Below are 17,266 nucleotides of genomic sequence, written 5' to 3'. Positions count from 1 at the left end.
ATAAACAAGTGTGCGTGCCAATGCCATTTTCTTTAATAATGTTGTACCAATGCTGTAAATGGAACATGAAAGAAAAAACATATACTGAATAACGGAAACTCGCAAAACAAGTAAGAATTAAAGTTCTCACAGTTCATTAGCACATATAGAATGACTTAAAATGTACGAAATGGACAATTTCGGGTCATGCACAGCGCCAATGTGTTACACCAAAACATCAAAGTATCTTGTGTGGACCAAAATATTGTAAAAGTTTTTCATCAAGTCTTCGTCAGACAATGGCGTAGCCAGAAATTTCGTTCGGGGGGGAGGGTGGGGGTGCTCACTTTGCAGCTCGGCCTCCTCCTTACAGAAATTGTCAAGGGATCAAATACATTAAACATTAATAATAATTGCGTCGTCATTGCCGAAGCTGCTGCAAACGAATTCTTGAACGCTACGCACTGTCAAGACAAGTGCAATATGTACTTTTTCATGAAAGAATGTACTCGTATGTCTAAAAAATTGTGCCCAAAATAACTGATATCAATACTTCTATGTTTTCTGTATATTTAACAAGTAAAGCAAATATCACACGAACTTTAGCACTGTATCACTTTCAAACCAGCAAAGCAGTGCACGCCGCTGCTATGAAAAATGTAAAGGCCATGAAATGAACAAGTTGAGGACAAATATTTTAATAAAACTTTGTTAGCCTCCCTCCATTTCTCTCATTTGCAGCTCTCCCTCTCTCTCTGTCATACAAGAACCTTGTTTACATTTTTGTACATATGCAACGACCACGGAAAAATCTCAATGACGCTGTCCTTTGTTAGAATGTATTGCGCAAGAGCAGCTGTCACTGGCCGTGTATTGTAATTGTTCAGAAATTATAGTCGCAACACATATAAAAAGCAGTTCTGCGAAATATACGAGGGCGAATCAAATGAAGCTGAGCCAATGCGAATATGCGACAAGCGGGGCACTTTATTTAAAAGTAGTCTCCATGCGCATTTAGACATTTGTCCCACTGACTAACGAGTCGCGTGATTTCCGTCTCATAGAACTCCTTAGGTTGCTGCTTCAAAAAGTCTAACTGAGTCTTCCATGTCATCGTCCGACACGAATCTAGTTCCCTTGAGCTGTTTTTTCAAATGCTTCAAAATGTGGAAGTCGCAAGGCGACAGGTTTGGGCGGTATGGCGGATGTTGCAGCGTTTCCCACTTCAACTGTGCCAGCTTTGATTTAACCACGTCAGCGACACGGAGACGGGCATTGTCGTAGAGCAAGATGACCCCATTCCTCAATTTTCCATGTCGTTTGTACTTGATTACGACACGCAGCCGATCCGACGTTGCACAATATCGGAAACTATTGATAGTTTCTCTAGGTTTAGCAAATTCGATCAATAATGGCCCCTGACAATAGAAAAAAAAGTCGACATCTTTCCAGTAGAAATGACGGCCTTTGCTTTACATGGGGATGGTGAATTCAAATGTTTTCACTGTAAGCTTTGCCGTCGTCTTTCAGGCTCGTAGTAGTGGCACCATGATTCATCCCCAGTTACAAGTGCAAACAAAAATTCCTCACCCTCATTGTGATACCGGATTAAATGAGTTAAGGCAGCACTGAACCTCTCTGTCTTCTGGCAGCGGTTCAATATCTTGGGCACCCATTGCTCACACAAGAGCAGATAACTCTGAGATGTTCATGAATTATTGTGTGACCTGAACCTTGATTGATGTTCACATGCCCTGCCAATTCATCGATGCTTATCCTCCGTTCTTGTCTAACCAGCCTTTGCAATTGTGTTGGGGGTGATTGCACGGTGGCTTTGACCCAGTCTGGGATCGTTTTTGCAACTTTCATGTCCTTCTTTGAACCGTTTGCTTCAACGCTTAACAGTGGCGAATGAAATGCAATGTTCAACGTACACGGCAGCCATACGGTGGCTAATTTCTTTTTGGGAAACATCATCTGTCAAAAACTACACGACACCACCCTGTTCAACTTTTGGAGTGTCCATTATGTCGCACAACCATGTTCAACCCAGTGTATGCGAGCATTAAAGAACCTTGGTCCTCACACCTGCGTGTCACTTTTGTAAATAAAAAATGCCTCTGTACCATGTGTGCACCTCGCAGATAATGAACCGAACCATTATTGCGCAGGGTGGGTTGGCTCACTTTGATTTGACTCTCCTTCGTACATTTGAAATGTCAAGATACAATGGAACATACAAATGCCAAGATAGAGCTTGACAAAGGGCAAATATGTGTCACTGGAAACAAAGTTCACTGCATATATACGCAGAATGTTGAAACAAGATATTTAAATATACGTATTAGCAATAAATCTGTGTCTAAGAAAAAGCCACTATATATGGTGCGTCAAACAAGGCAAATAAAAATGTTGCGCAACCACAGATTCAGAGATCACAGCTCCCTCCACTCCCCCTGATTATCGCGCACGGCAGAAGGTGGCATGCATCCTCCTTTCTTTTCTTTCTTACGCACACAAGACCGAGTCATCATCGTCGGCTCACCCATGCCCCCCCCCCCCCTACGCTTTCACTTGCACATACAGCATGCGGTGCGCGGTCATGATGTTACCGCCCCTGGACTTTATATGGAACATGAGGGCGACGGCAGGAATGCACCTGGAGTGTCCATATAACTGCTATCCCAAAATATAGTAAGAGTATCCGGCAACTGAAGCATCCCGTGGCCTACTACTTTCCACAAAAGAAGTAATAAAATCGAACTTTCCCCATGCGACAATTCGCTGCGCCGTGACAGTCTTTTTTTTTTGCTTTTGTGGCGCAGGGGGCACCGAAATGAAATAACGCAAAGGAAAGCATGTTGGCTACAATCGAATGCCTACTTTGGGCACCTAGTGTGGCTACCGAAGGAATATAGAAGAAAACATGAGATGCATGGTACACAGAGAACCATACGCATACTGCTCGGTATCCTACACCGGCGAGAAAAAATTGCCCGGAGAAATTGCACTCAAGTGAACGCACTGCAATCCTTGAGTCCCCGTGGTGATGGCGGCGAGCGACCATGCATTGTTTATTTTTCTTGTCTGCTAGCCAAAAAGCATTCAAAACTCTGCCAGGCGAAAATCCACTTGGCCAGATAAAAACGAACGCGCATTTAAGTGCGCTGCGCGGTGGTTGATGCAGCCGGAGAAAAACGCATGCACTCTGGCTGGTTCGGCAGCCCGCAAGTAGCGAGAGAAAAAAAAAGGGCTCAATGTGACCTCGCGAGTAGAACTCCAAGTAGAAAAATAAATAAGCACTTAGTTACCTTTGCTGGCTTTAGTGTCTTGACATGGATGCTTTGGCGCAGGATAAAAAAAGGTTGATATTCTTTTCTGTGACATGATGGCACAAATGAACCACCACAATGCTTCATCTCATCGGACCTCGCTGCATGCTTTGACAACTTGTCTGATAGTGTGTTGATTTGGCTTCTCTCGTATGGTGCGATGTACGTCTTTAGAAAAGCCAATGTACCTTTGGCGTCAAATGTTTATAAAATTAAACCCATGTAGTTTCGGCATTGAAAATCTAAAGCACGACTTTGTAAATGTCAATGCACCTTTCTCATCAAAAGTTTGAGTACTTTATACCCATAAAATTTCAGAATTGAAATCCAAGCGCTACTTAGAATTTGCGGCCTCTGCAAGATGCCGCGATGAGCCCACTCACCATCCAAAGGCCTTTGAAACTTCGTGCTCGGATGGAGTTCCTTCCCTTACGATATCCGACTCCCACTGCATGGGCATTGCCACGAAATCCAGCCCGATTTCACAATGTTCGCACTAAAATGTCTTTTCGAGCATGAAAAGGACATTCTAGACAAAATCGAGCATGAGTTCTGGTGCCGGGGGTTGTTTTTGGTTGGCGGCGCATGACAGCATGAAAAAATTCGAGTGAGGGGGGCTGCAGCCCCATAAGCCCCCCCGCCCCTGGCTAGGCCCCTGTCATCAGCTTATCAAAGTCCAAACCCAAACACGGTCACCGGGTAGATATTGCACATCACGTTTTCAAAGATTGTAGCTTCAGCTGTCAGCCCTCTTTGTTGGTTCTTTATGCACAGGCAGGCAAGCTGTTTGGCTTTCTGTGTACACTCATGCATTCTGCCTGTAGGAGAAACTGTTAAGCTACAGTTAACTTGGATTGAACTTCGTGGTATTGAATCAGTTCAGTTGACAACTTGCTTTGTGCTGGCCTTGATGTCTGAACATACTTGACAACTTTCCTAACCTTGCTATCTTCAGCATTTGCAAGTTTGGGGTCATCCAGATGCGCTGTTGATGTTACCAAGGCCACGAGTTCCTCTTCAAACTGTAGCCCACCTTCACTCTGTCGTGCAGGCAACCAAGACAAGGCATCTGCTATCCTGTTTTCCAAGGTTCAGCATACTGCACTTCAAAATTATAGCACAAGAGGCTATTAGATTTGGCGGACGATCCTACTGCTGTGAAGCAGTTGTAGGACTCGTCGGACTATCTCGCCGCTGCCACCATTTGAAGGAGTTGAAGGTCGCAGATGAGGAACTCGGTGAACAGGATTTATTTACATATTAAGTATTTTAAAAGCAAGATACATTGGCCGTCTAGCGCAACTCCCATATGGAGCCCGCAAGACTAACATACAGCAAAACAGTTTACGAGCACACAGCTCACTACTACATTTCGAGCATTACAACGAACACTCAGCTCCCGACGACGAGCATGACATGAGCACACTCTAGCAGCCGGCAAACGCTGCTTATAAGCTCTCCGCTTGACGTCATCGTTCGGCGTGGACAGAGTCTGAGTGGTCGGGAATGTTCGTCCAATCATTGTAAACGTGCCGCCGCCCCGCAGTACGACCCACACACACCAAGGCACACAAGTTCGAGCGCACACACACAAAGGCTCCGGAGCCGACATCAGAGGGCTTTGTAGAACTCTCGGTGCCGCATAGCTCTCGCTGTCGACGACCGAGGGCTTCCTAGAACTGTGCTCCGTCCCGGGTGGCGCGGCGGAGTACCACATTCCTGAGCTGACCGCACGCCATGTGGCTGCCGGTCATCCGCAGTTCTCGGAAGAGCGCCTCGTCTGGTGGGCTTGGAACACGTGCAGCGGGCTGAAAGCTGGCACGTTGCCACCCCGTATGGCCATTCCTAACAAGGCATGTTGTCTACCTTGCGATACAGAGCAGACGGTATCCGGTACTATGAGTAGACAGCAGTGAATCCAGGGCGTACTGGTTTGTTTTCATACTAAAGGGTTGTTCCCCCACAGGCACATGTGCGATTTCTCCCATGTGCAGAGCTACGTCAATGCCTCATGTTTGCCAGCCGAGTATGTTTGTGCTGCAAATGCAGCGGTGTGTGTGCAACGTCTCTCAACTTGCTGCAACACTGCATCAAGGCCATAAGTTGTAGCTTGAGTGGCTACAATAATCCGAAGGTGAGGGTGAAACATGCACAAGATCCATGGGAGCATAGATGTGTGGAAGCATGCTTGAATTGAGTCCACATTGCCAATTACGTGAAGGCGGCATTCTGTACAACATTCACAACACAACATTCTGTAGAACTCTTAAATGATTTGTCAGACATTGGTGATTATTTGTGGCTTGCAGAATTACATACTTTATAAGTCATGTTTTACTTGTTTTTCTTTTTCGTGTCCTTTCTACATTTTTGCAAGTCACAAATTATAAACATTTCATGAGTTATGAATGCTGCTGCTATATTAGTATCAACAGCAGTTGTTGGTTCTTTTATTCTCGGCAGTGATTTGCTATTGGTGTCAAGTACATACAGTGGGCCCATCTACTGGGAGCACGCCGTTGAGGTGATATGAGGGATAACACAGTGTGCTCTGCGTTATCTCCTGGTCATTGCTGTTAGTGCTTTTAAAATGATGGAAGTTATTCACTACGAAATTAATTGTCCTGGACAATAAAAGCACATAATGCTATAGACACTGTCTCACAAATACTATAAATGGTCACTTTGTGCGTGTGTTGCAACGTGATCTGCCAGACTGGCTTGTGTGAAAGAGGCAGTTCTTTGAGGATAAGATGTGTAATAAGCTACTGTAGTAAGCTGCCTTTACAAGCTAAGCCATTGATGAGTCAATGCAGTGATCGCATGGGCTCGCAGCGACTGACTGCGTGTACATTTATGTACGGTATTGCATGATGTTTCTGTTTTGCTGCTATTGGTTCTGTATGCGCATTTGTTTGCTTATGTTTTTTCAATTTTGCTTACTGCTAACAAACTTTTTTCTAATATAATGTGTGAAAGGTGGTGCATTCGGCCTGTTTAGGTGTAATACATGAACTACACAACACTCTTGCAGCAAATTTTAAATCATTAATGCATTTCTTTAATTCACAATTTTAGCCAAGTACTATTGAAGACACATCTGCTTAGCAGACATCCAGCATATCATCATTTTCGATGTAATTGTTCCCAAAATATCCACAGAAATCTGCCATTAACCAGACTGCAGCTCTGTTGATGAAAAGTAGTTGGCACCGTAGAGACAGTCGAGGACGTCATCAATGTGAGGCAATGGGTAGACGTCTTTCTTGGTAATGCGGTTTAGATGACGATAATCTACGCAGCAACACCAGGTGCCATCTTTCTTTTTAACAAGCACCACAGGCGGCGCCCAAGGGCTCGACGAAGGTTCAACAATGCCTTTGGCAAGCATCTTGTTCACTTCATCTTGAATAACCTTACACTTTGAAGCAGAAACTTGATATGGCGGGCGATGAATAGGACTGGCATCACCAGTATTTATGGGATGCTTAACAATTGAAGTCTGGCCCAATTGGCGATTGTTGAGGTCGAAGATGGCGTGGTAGGAAACCAAAAGGTGACAGAGCTGTTGCTTGTTCAGGCAATAGGTCCGTAGCGATCACGGGACGAAATGTTGCGTCAGGGCAAATAGCATCCTGTGGGCATAGTGAAGAATCTGAGCTGACGTCTACGGAAAACGTCGTGATGTGGTCATCTCCGATAGCACGGAGCATTGAAATCGATATACCTTTGGGTAGAACTTCCTTTGTCAGACCAAAATTGACGACGGGAAGGCATGTCCGGTTATCGGCAACGGTGAGGACGGAGCGGGGCACAGTGATATTGCACATCAAAAGTACATCAGGAACATGTGTGGCGACGTAATCACCATTGGGCAAAAGAAAAGATGACAGCAAACCGACGAAAGTCAAGGTTTTAGGTGGCAGGTGGATGAAGGCAGTCGTACTAAAGTTGTTTGGCAGTACTGCACGAATATGCGCGAGTAGAGGAAGTTCGACGAAAAGGGTACCGGCAGAACAGTCAATCAAAGCTGAATGTGCCGTAAGGAAGTAGAGTCTGAGGATTAGGTCATAGGGACAATTGGGCAGCACTGTAAGAAGAACAGGAATGTGGCGGTCGGCGATACATATACAGGAAGTACACATTCCAATGACATCAGCAGTGCTGCCATGGCCATGCAAACGTCTCGAATAGTAGCAGGTGTGAGAACCTTTCTTAGTCGACGATGGAGGTTACAACTCATTATGGACACCTGGGCTCCAGTATCTATTAACGCTGTGAAAGGGACTGCATCAACATGAACATCAAGTAAGTTCTGGTTGGTTGGGAGGGTCAATGGAGGATTTCGACATGACGAAGATAATGCAGCAATATGCTTAAATTGCACATTAGCATTGCAGTAATATTCCGCACTCTAAGAAGGATGTTCTTAAACAAACTAACAGGAATTCCGATAAATGTTTCTGTAACTAAAGCCCCTAACTGTTCTAAAAGTAACATCTCCTCCTAGGCCTGCGCTCCTTCTCTCGGCTTCTCCCAGGCGCCCGACAGTGGCGGCAGCTAGGCCGAATACACCTAGCAGACATTCCCAATGTTTGCCCCTTTGGCACACAGTGCCCTGCGCACCTGAAGAATTCGGTTGTTGCATTTATGACAGGAGAGGTTCATGAATGAGTTACTTCAATAACTGCTGGGATCTATGTTGCACTGCTTTATCGAAGCTCCTTCCACTGCAGTCACTTGATTGCAGTGTCAACGGTGGAGGTGGTGCCCGCAAGCGAGCTAATGGAGTGTTTTTTCTCGAACGGCACCTTTTGATTAGTTTCATTTGAACTTGAACGCCGCCAAGAGAAATTGTAACAACATACACTTTGTATGTGGATATTTACCTTTTATATTTGTAAAAGACAGATGTGGCGTCTAGGCTTTATATGAACCTATGGTGGTCTACTACTTCCCTTATATATTGTCATAGGTGCGTTTGCTCGTACTACAAAAAGGCTTGGTAATATATCTGATGTTTATTTCTTGATGCTATAATGCCGAAGGATTTGCCTTTCAAATTGGTCTTCGTTCAAGTGATCCTAAGATGAAGAAACTAAGATTTGGTATGGCACAACTTTTTTGAGAAATTATGCAAGGAAGGAAAGAAAATATGCACGACGCCATTTCACAAATAATTTCGAACATAAGAACTGTTGATAAGTCAGCCCGCCGTGTGTGTGGCCATAACAATTTTATCAACGTTGAACGTTGAAAATGGTCTGGGCCATTGCGCACCCCTTCGTTAGATTTTTCTTTTTACCCGACCTATCCGCATTAAAAATGTTTCAGTCAGCTTAGATTTGCATGACATCTTTGAACCCAATATAATTTTGGCTGTGTTTAGCAGATGTCTGCATTCTGATTTATTATTCGTGCAGCTATGGCGTACTTAAGATATAGCTGCTGTTACTGTGCCTAGGCACAGTAACTGCCGACTTTGGCAACAAATAGAAATATGTGCACAAATGCGTGCTACATAAAAGCTAGACTTGCACTGCAAGTAGCATGAACAGCAGGGGCTCAAATGATGAGAACCGTTATTTTAGTCTGGAGTTCGTCAGCAGACTCCAACTCAAAAAAAAAGATACGTCTAGCAATGTGTGTCACTTCAGTACGCAACACGTGTCACTGAATGGCGGGTCGAACTTACATGTGAAGCGCAACTTTCGTGTCGGAGCCCAGCAACGGTTACAACGAAACGAGTACGCCAAGCAATGTGTGCAAGATCATAATGAAGCCTGCCGAACTAGAAGGGTGAATCGCGAGGCTCGGACAACATGAAGCACGGCTTTCGTAGCAGCGAGTGAATGTTTTGAACTACAAACATGCTACAAGAACTAATAAAAATAGACTTATAAAACTTAGACTAATAAAAATCGGGCCCCTCGGTTAACCCCCTTTCTTCTCATTTAAACATGCTGAATGTTATTTAGTGCGAAGAAAGGCTGCAAACGCTTGCACTACTTACCAGATCATCCGAAAAAATACAAGTAACTTCTGATGAATGACCGCTTTCGTCACAAAGGCGCAGGTCCTGCACATTTTCAATGTTTGGCCGATGGATCCTGTGCAGCCAAATCTTTCGGCGAGCTGCGTTGCTTCTTCCGGATGGAATAACGAAAAGTCTTTTCCCCTAGCCTACTCGGTTGTTGCACGCATAAGCACATCATAGGCTAGGCAACATCGCAATACATAAACAGCGCCAGCGCTAGCGAAACGCTTCCCGCCAAAACTCCACCGCCATAAACCAACCAATACCCACCCCCGAGTGGTGCCGGCCTCTGCTACGGACCGAAAAAGTGCGCACTAGCACATGACCACGGCGCTTCGACCAATAGGAGGGGTGACTCACCGGAGGCGCGGCAGGCAAGAAAGAAAGCGGCAAAGCCCAGAGGAAGTCGTTACTTTTTTATTTAGAGGCTTTATCTGTAAACGGTTACTAGCACCACCTAAGTGCTGCTTGGATTGGAGTTGGTGTATTGAATAAGGTGAATATGTTGCATGCTGCTGTACATGCTGGTTGTTCGTTGCCGCCGACTGCATGCAGCTGTTGCGGCTGCATCATAGTTGCTGCAGCGTCCATGCTATGCCCCCATGGACTGTTACAATTTTGTGCCATGCTTTGGAGATAAATATTACACAAACAGCATTAGTTTTGCTATTTCTGCTAAGCAAGCACCACATCACTGTGGTCAATTTCATAAATTGAAGATTTAAAGGGTTAATAGAAAATACCTTTAATTGGCTACCTGTGTATTGCCATTTATTGTGGATGTAATGTCCGCATCTTCAGATAATTGACCTTAAGAGGCTGATGTGGAGTTTAGGTATCTTGCTAGCACATGCAAGAAATGTTAGATGTGATAAGCAAATCGCGCATTCATATGCAAAGTCTTTGTAAACATATTTTCTTGGCCTTCTGCTAATGTTGTATACATATGTACACACACACACGCACATGCATATATATTGTAGGATTCGGGGGTGTCCTGGCCTCGGACTCTGGTGTCAACTGAAGGTTGCTTTCTAGCCTATGCCGTCGGTGCATCTCGTAACGGGTAGCCGGCCAACATTACCGGGGCGTCACACGGAGGCTAAGTGGGCCCATGCCATCGTCCAAGCATTCTTGACGAGGGTTGCTTCTTTTGTGAGGATTATGAGGTCTAGAGGTTAGAGGAATGGAACAGGGGGTTTATTTACAAAGGAGAGGCAAGCTTATTTACCGAACAAGGGATACTCGTACTCGCTGGAGCACAGAGCTCTGTACATCATTCTTGTAGCATGAGCTACAGGTCAGACCAGACTACATCTTTTTGGAGAGCATGTTGGGACACACCTCACTGCACCAAAGATACCCGCCTTTAAAGCAGTTCATTTCTCTAGGTGAATAGACTAGGGAATCTGATGACTGTGTCTTGGCCAGTCATAATTGTTGAATCATTTGCAAAATCCCTGCTATGATGTTGCATCCTTCAACCGGACTCCACCTTTAACGTTACACAATTGCCCTTGCATATGGCACAACCATGTGGCTATCTGGGAAGCTAATGTTGACACCATTTCCATGAGAGACGTTGGTCCCTTGCGTCAATTATGGGCTCTGCATGACGGTCAGCTTGCAGTGACCTGGGAAGCCTGGTTTTCATGGTGGTTACCGCGTCTACAGAATCTAGTGGTCGTCACCTTGAAGGGAGCTTCTTAACCTGTCGCAGTCTATGTGTCTATGTCGGGGCGATGATGATTTGTTGCAGGAAAGCAGGGAAGGGGTGGGGGGCTTGAAGGTCGGTGCCCCTGCTAGCCGATCGTAACAATATATACATATGAATGTTTCCTAGTAGAAAAGACCGTTGTGAGTCGGTGCATGTCATGTGCATTTCTTATTTTAATCCTCTTTGTTTTTAATTATGCTTTCACAGGTAATTTAAAAAACTTCTCTATAAAAAAGATACGTTATACATACAAATACAAATACAAATACCTTTATTTCAACATCAGGGATGTTAGGGGTGCACCCAAAAAGCCTATGACTGGCTTGACAGAGGGGCGCACCCCCGTACATAAAAACCGGCAGCAACAGAACATGGACAGAACAATAGTAATAAAAAAAGACTACAGTGCATAGGTAAACATCATATTCAATAAATATTAGTGAACATCTTCTTGAAATAACAAATTAATAAATGAAGGCGGCAGAATTAACACGATACGCTCAGGAACACTAAGAATGCAAAATGAAGAATAACAATAAGAGAAGAAAAAAAGAGGAAGGAGGTGCGTAGTAAAAACACCCGTATCGTAAGGTTTTCAGTGCTCATTGCGCCGATTAAGAAGAGTTGGTATTATATGTTGGAGCATTTGACGACCGTAATTAGTACGAAAGGATGGCACATGCCAGACGTCGTTGTTACGTGTTGTGTAGTAATTAGCTTTGGGCCGTAAGTTAGCTGTGTCATCAAAGAATGTGTCATGATTTTTCCGTTTTCTTTCATATCGTTTACTTAGCAATAAATTATATAGGTCATTAATTGGTGTTACTTTTAATGATGCGAAAAGAGGTTGAGTGTGAGCAGTAAACGGGGCATTCGCAATGATACGAATGACCTTTTTTTGTATTTTCTGTAACCTATATGTATTTGACCATGTTGTTGTACCCCACACCAGATGACAATATGAAAGGTTAGATAAAAATAGTGCATTATAAACTAAAAGTCTAACACTCAGAGGTAGTAGAGAGCGGACTCTGTATAACATGCCTGTGCATTTTGCAAGTTTTTTAACCAGATTGTCGATGTGTATGTCCCATGAAAGATTGCACTGCAGTGTCACACCCAGACACTTTACTGACTCCGCTATTTCAATGCTTTGAAAACCAAGCGTTAGTGTAGGTAAGTGTTCTAGTGGTTTGTTCTTAGGTCTAAAAAGTACAGCTTTGGTTTTGGTAGCGTTAATTTTCAATAAAGATTTAGTACTCCATTCGACCAATTTGCGCAGAGTTTCATTAGCGTTTAATGTCAAGTTATTAAGTGTTTTAGCCCTAAAAAATATGCTGACATCATCTGCATACATTATACATTTAGCGCTGTTGTCAATATTCACAATGTCGTTGATATAGATGTTAAAGAGTGTAGGTCCGAGAATACTGCCTTGCGGCACCCCAGAATGAATGGATCTAAAGTGCGATGAAGAATTGTTAATTACAACCCGTTGCTGGCGGTGCTCTAAATATGTTATTAAAAGCTGAAGGAATGTGCCGCGAAATCCATAGTGTTCAAGTTTAAGGAATAATAGGTTGTGATTTATGGAGTCGAATGCTTTGGAAAAATCCACGAAAACCCCGAGAGTTAGTTCTTTTCTTTCAAATGACTCTAATATAATTTCCTTCATGGTTAATAATGCTGTTTCTGTTGATTTTCCTGCGACAAAACCAAACTGGGAAGCTGATATGACTTTGTGCTTGTTAATAAAGCTTGTAATGCGCACTAATAAAAGCTTTTCAAAACATTTCGAAAAAACTGGTAAGATCGATATAGGTCGGTAGTTGGAGAAATTATTTTCGTCTCCTCCTTTAAAAATTATGGTAACCTTGGCTACCTGAAGCTTTTTCGGGAATGTTCCTGAGGAAAATGCCAAGTTTATTATGTATTCTAATATCGGTGCAAGTATGTGCGATGTGTACTTCGCTGGCAATATTTGGAGGTCGTCAATATCTTTACTTTTACTGTTTTTCAGCGATTGTAGGACCGACATAACTTCGTTAGTTGTAACAGGGGTTAAAAACGCGGTTTCGCTAACCTTTTGACTCATGCTGCTTAGGTTGCTGCTTAGGTTGGGCTGCGTGCCGTCTGCGATGGACACGAAGAAATCATTGAAAGCATCTGCTAGTTGAGAACCGGATAAGTGAGTGCCATGTGTGACTATTTCATCTACTACAGTCTTCTTTTTTAAGTTGAGCAAATTATTGAGCCTCCCCCAAGCAATATCGGAGTGCTTTATTACTTCGTCGTTAAATTGGTTACTCATATAGTTCCTTTTGGCTTGCCGATTAATACTGTTAGCTTTATTTCTCGCAACCTTAAACTTCTTCAAATCGTCAATATCTTTTGTTTTTAGAAAGCGCTTAAAAAGTATATTTTTATTTGGTACTGCCTTTAGGCATTCCTTGGTTATCCACGGCTTACGCACCTTCAAAGCTCGCACTCTTGTTTTGTATGGAAAAGTCTCACAATACAGCTGCTTGTAGGTGGAAATAAAAGTACCATAAGCTTCATCAACATTGGTTTCCTCATAGACGTTGCTCCAGTTTACTTGCGACAGTTTATCATAGAACGTTTGTAAAGTAGTTTGGTTTATGTCTTGAACACGCATAGCAAACCTTGTAGGTTTGTTAGGGGGAACTGTGTGATTTGTAATTAAATGAATTGGTAAGTGATCACTAAGATCAGCTGCCAGTGCACCGGATATTGACAATTCATCACATGCATTAGTAATGAAGGTGTCTAGTAACGTTGATATTTCGGGCGTAATGCGTGTTGGTTGATTTATGATATTGAATAATGCGTTGGTCTCTAGTATAGTATAGAACTCTTGTTGAAGTGTTGACTTTTCAAGCAAGTTTATGTTCAAGTCGCCACCTAATATGAGTGTGTATTTATTATCATTTACCCAGCTGAAGTACTCGTCGAAAAAATGAAGAAATGTGTTACTGCTTCCCCTGGGTGGGCGGTAGGTGACAGTAAAAAGCAAGGAATTAGATTTTAGGGTAAGTACCTCGTAGTCGTCGGTTACAACACAGAAATTGTCAAGTAATTCGCATTTTAAAAACTTTTTCGACAGTATCGCAACCCCCCCCCCACCTCTCTTAGAGCTCCGGTTAAGGAAAAATGTGGAGTATTCAGGCAGATTAAGGACAGCAGAGTGGCTTTCGTACCATGTCTCAGAGATCATGACAACGTCAAACGTAAAGCTAAAGCTGGAAAGAAGGGCACATATATCATCGCTTTTGTTTCGCGCTGATCGAGCATTCAGATGCAGAAATGAAATGGTACCGCTTTTTGTCTGATAACGTGTGCTCAACTCGTAAGGTGTCAAGAGATCATAACTTGAAGCGTTCACTGAAGCCATGATCTCGGAGAAGCGGTATGTTGCAGTCTATTAACGATGGCCACACAAAGAAGCCAAAAGAGTTTAAAGAACGAAGCTTTGAAAAAGAAATGCCAATGTAAACTGCAATGGGCATACTTATAGCATGTAACAGAGACAATCTTTTTCACCGCGTCTGTGCACAAGTTGTACACTTTACAGGGCACGGCAAAAGAGTTAGTAAATTTGAAATCTACATCGAGGAAGAAGGCACTACAGACTATTTTAGTACAGTCATCACACAGGTATTCACAAACCTCATTATTGGTTAGTCTAGCATCGCTGGCAGAAACAATGGTTAAGATGACGAAGCAGTAAATAGCTGTTTTAAATTGCAAAGTGTCAAAGTATTGATACCGAAGTACACAAACAAGAGAAGTCATATTTATATGTTTCCAGTTGTTATACTTGTCAAGTAACATTCTACATTTGTGGTCCATGGGCTGATAAAAAAAACGCTTAAGCGACCTTCGCCAGGTCATCCTCACAGGTAACATGCAGGATTGAAGAATTCTCACTTTTGCGCATTAAAATCTTTCCTTGCGATACCCACACGTATTTCCAATTTTTCTCCTTTTTGAGCTTTCGAGCTTTACCCAGCAGCATCTTGTTCTCGACACACAAATGCTCATTTATGTACACGAGGTCACTTGTGTCAAATCCCAGTCTATCTGCTTTGAGAGTTTTCTTCCGAGCAGCTGACAGCAACTTTTCACGAGCAGTTCTTGAGACGAACTTTAACACAACATTCGGTTTCTTCTTATCTTTCGAAGGCACACGATGAACTACATCAACGTCACCGTCAGTAACACTTGTCCCCAGACATTTTGCAATGTCCGCAACAGCCTTGCCTAGGTCCTCATTAGCTGCAACCGGAAGTCCTTGAATTTCAAGGTTCATGCTTCTACTATATTGTTTCAACCCTATTATCTCCTTCCTTGCCTGTTTAAGCTCCTCCCTCAGCTCTTCGGTCGCCGCGCGGCATTCCGCAGCTTCAGCCTTCATTTCAGCAAGTTCCTCCCTGTAACGTTCAATATCCCTCTTAAATTCTTCAAAACCATTATTCATAAACCCAATGGAGCTACGAATGCCACCAAGTTCATTGTGGATTTCAGTACTTGAAGCATCAACCTTCGCTACATCTTTTTTTATTTCTGTGGCGAATGCATCTAGCCTGACTACAAGCTCGGTGAGTACCTTGACAACTTCTTTGATAGTGCTAGGTTGCTTTTCCAGAGCCTTTGCAACATCCCCCAGGGCACCCTGCTCAGTTTCCGACATTGCCAAATGGCGAAAACCAACACCTAAAAGAGCACACTGAAGAAAATTCTACGACATCAAAGTGGACAGCTGTGGCAGCAGCAGCGACGAGACTGTCAGTGTTGTATCTAGGAAGCTTTATAAGAAAGATTTCAACCAACCTGAAAAATTGCAGGAAGCTAGTTAGGTCCAGTCCGTACGCCGTCGCCGCTGCTGCCAGAATGACCAAAATGCTCCGGCGAATACACCGCCCCCAGAGGAAGCGATAACAGTTCGCTGATTGCTTTAAACTTGCGTAGATTGCAGCCGCGTCGATTCAGTCACGTTGATGTCATCTTGCAGAAGGCAAGTCTGCGATGCGTTGATGATAAACGCCCGATCCTCGAGCAGGCAGCAACACGGTCTTGGTACTTGCCGCTCACTTCAGAAGCACAAGCCTCAGACCTGAGAAATTGCAGGAAGCTTGTTAGGTCCAGTCCGTACGCCGTCGCCGCTGCTGCCAGAATGACCAAAATGCTCCGGCGAATACACCGCCCCCAGAGGAAGCGATAACAGTTCGCTGATTGCTTTAAACTTGCGTAGATTGCAGGCGCGTCGATTCAGTCACGTTGATGTCATCTTGCAGAAGGCAAGTCTGCGATGCGTTGATGATAAACGCCCGATCCTCGAGCAGGCAGCAACACGGTCTTGGTACTTGCCGCTCACTTCAGAAGCACAAGCCTCAGACCTGAAAAATTGCAGGAAGCTAGTTAGGTCCAGTCCGTACGCCGTCGCCGCTGCTGCCAGAATAGTTAATAACATTACAGTTTGATATCGCTGGTAAAACTACCTGCTGGAAATTATTAGCCACTAAAGCGGCAAAATAAAGAACTGATAAGACGCACATTCTGTCTTACTGCATATCTGCTCAGTTTTCTTTCTTTCTTTTCTCTTTCTTTTCTTTTTCTTTTTTCCATGAATGTGAAATGCATATTTACACTGCAGTGCACTGTGTACTTTAGGTGACAGCATATGAGCGTATGGCAGGATGTAAGAAATCATTGTTTAGCAAAACCTTCCGGCAGTGTTCAAAAATACATTATGCGACTATAGAAACTTCATCAGGCATAAGAACATGCAATGGCCCTTAGCAACGACCCAATATTTATATGACTCCTTTGATGTCCTAATATTTATAATAGCTGCACTGTGGTTTGCAGCACAGCCAGCGCCTGCATGACACAGTTAATAACATTCATTCTTGGTTCTGATTCTCTGCTCTTGACACCTCCAGTGCGCCCTGTGCACCAGCTCTGTCTGTGTGATCCCTCCTACAATGTCGCACCGACGGCAGCACCAGCCATGCCAATGGTACAGCTAAAATTTTTTAATTCTGGGTATTATGTTCCAAATCACGACATAATTATGAGGCATAATTACGACATAATTATTACGGAATAATTTTGACCTTCTAGGGTTCTTTAAAATGTTCGCAATATGCAATATACGGGTGTTTTTGCATTTTGCCCCGA

The 17,266-nt window shown here is 43.6% G+C and overlaps 2 protein-coding genes across 2 annotated transcripts in view; both read right to left on the bottom strand.

The window, feature by feature from the left end:
* Window positions 1-16,535, bottom strand: part of LOC135905369 (uncharacterized) — a 47,885-nt gene extending 31,350 nt beyond the window's left edge. Inside the window, exon 1 of the mRNA XM_070534739.1 lies at window positions 15,917-16,535. The gene's annotated coding sequence lies outside the window, so the exon portion shown is untranslated. The remainder of the gene's footprint in view (window positions 1-15,916) is intronic.
* LOC139057761 (uncharacterized protein PF3D7_1120000-like) lies at window positions 14,955-15,776 on the bottom strand. The gene has a single exon (XM_070536513.1). The coding sequence runs from the start codon at window positions 15,774-15,776 to the stop codon at window positions 14,955-14,957; it is 822 nt and encodes a 273-aa protein (XP_070392614.1).
* Window positions 16,536-17,266: the final 731 nt, after the last annotated feature.

The sequence above is a fragment of the Dermacentor albipictus genome, chromosome 3 (assembly GCF_038994185.2).
Source record: "Dermacentor albipictus isolate Rhodes 1998 colony chromosome 3, USDA_Dalb.pri_finalv2, whole genome shotgun sequence".
Taxonomy (NCBI): Eukaryota; Metazoa; Arthropoda; class Arachnida; order Ixodida; family Ixodidae; genus Dermacentor; species Dermacentor albipictus.
The sequence above is the reverse complement of the archived record's forward strand: the minus strand, read 5'-3'. Positions and strand labels throughout refer to the sequence as shown.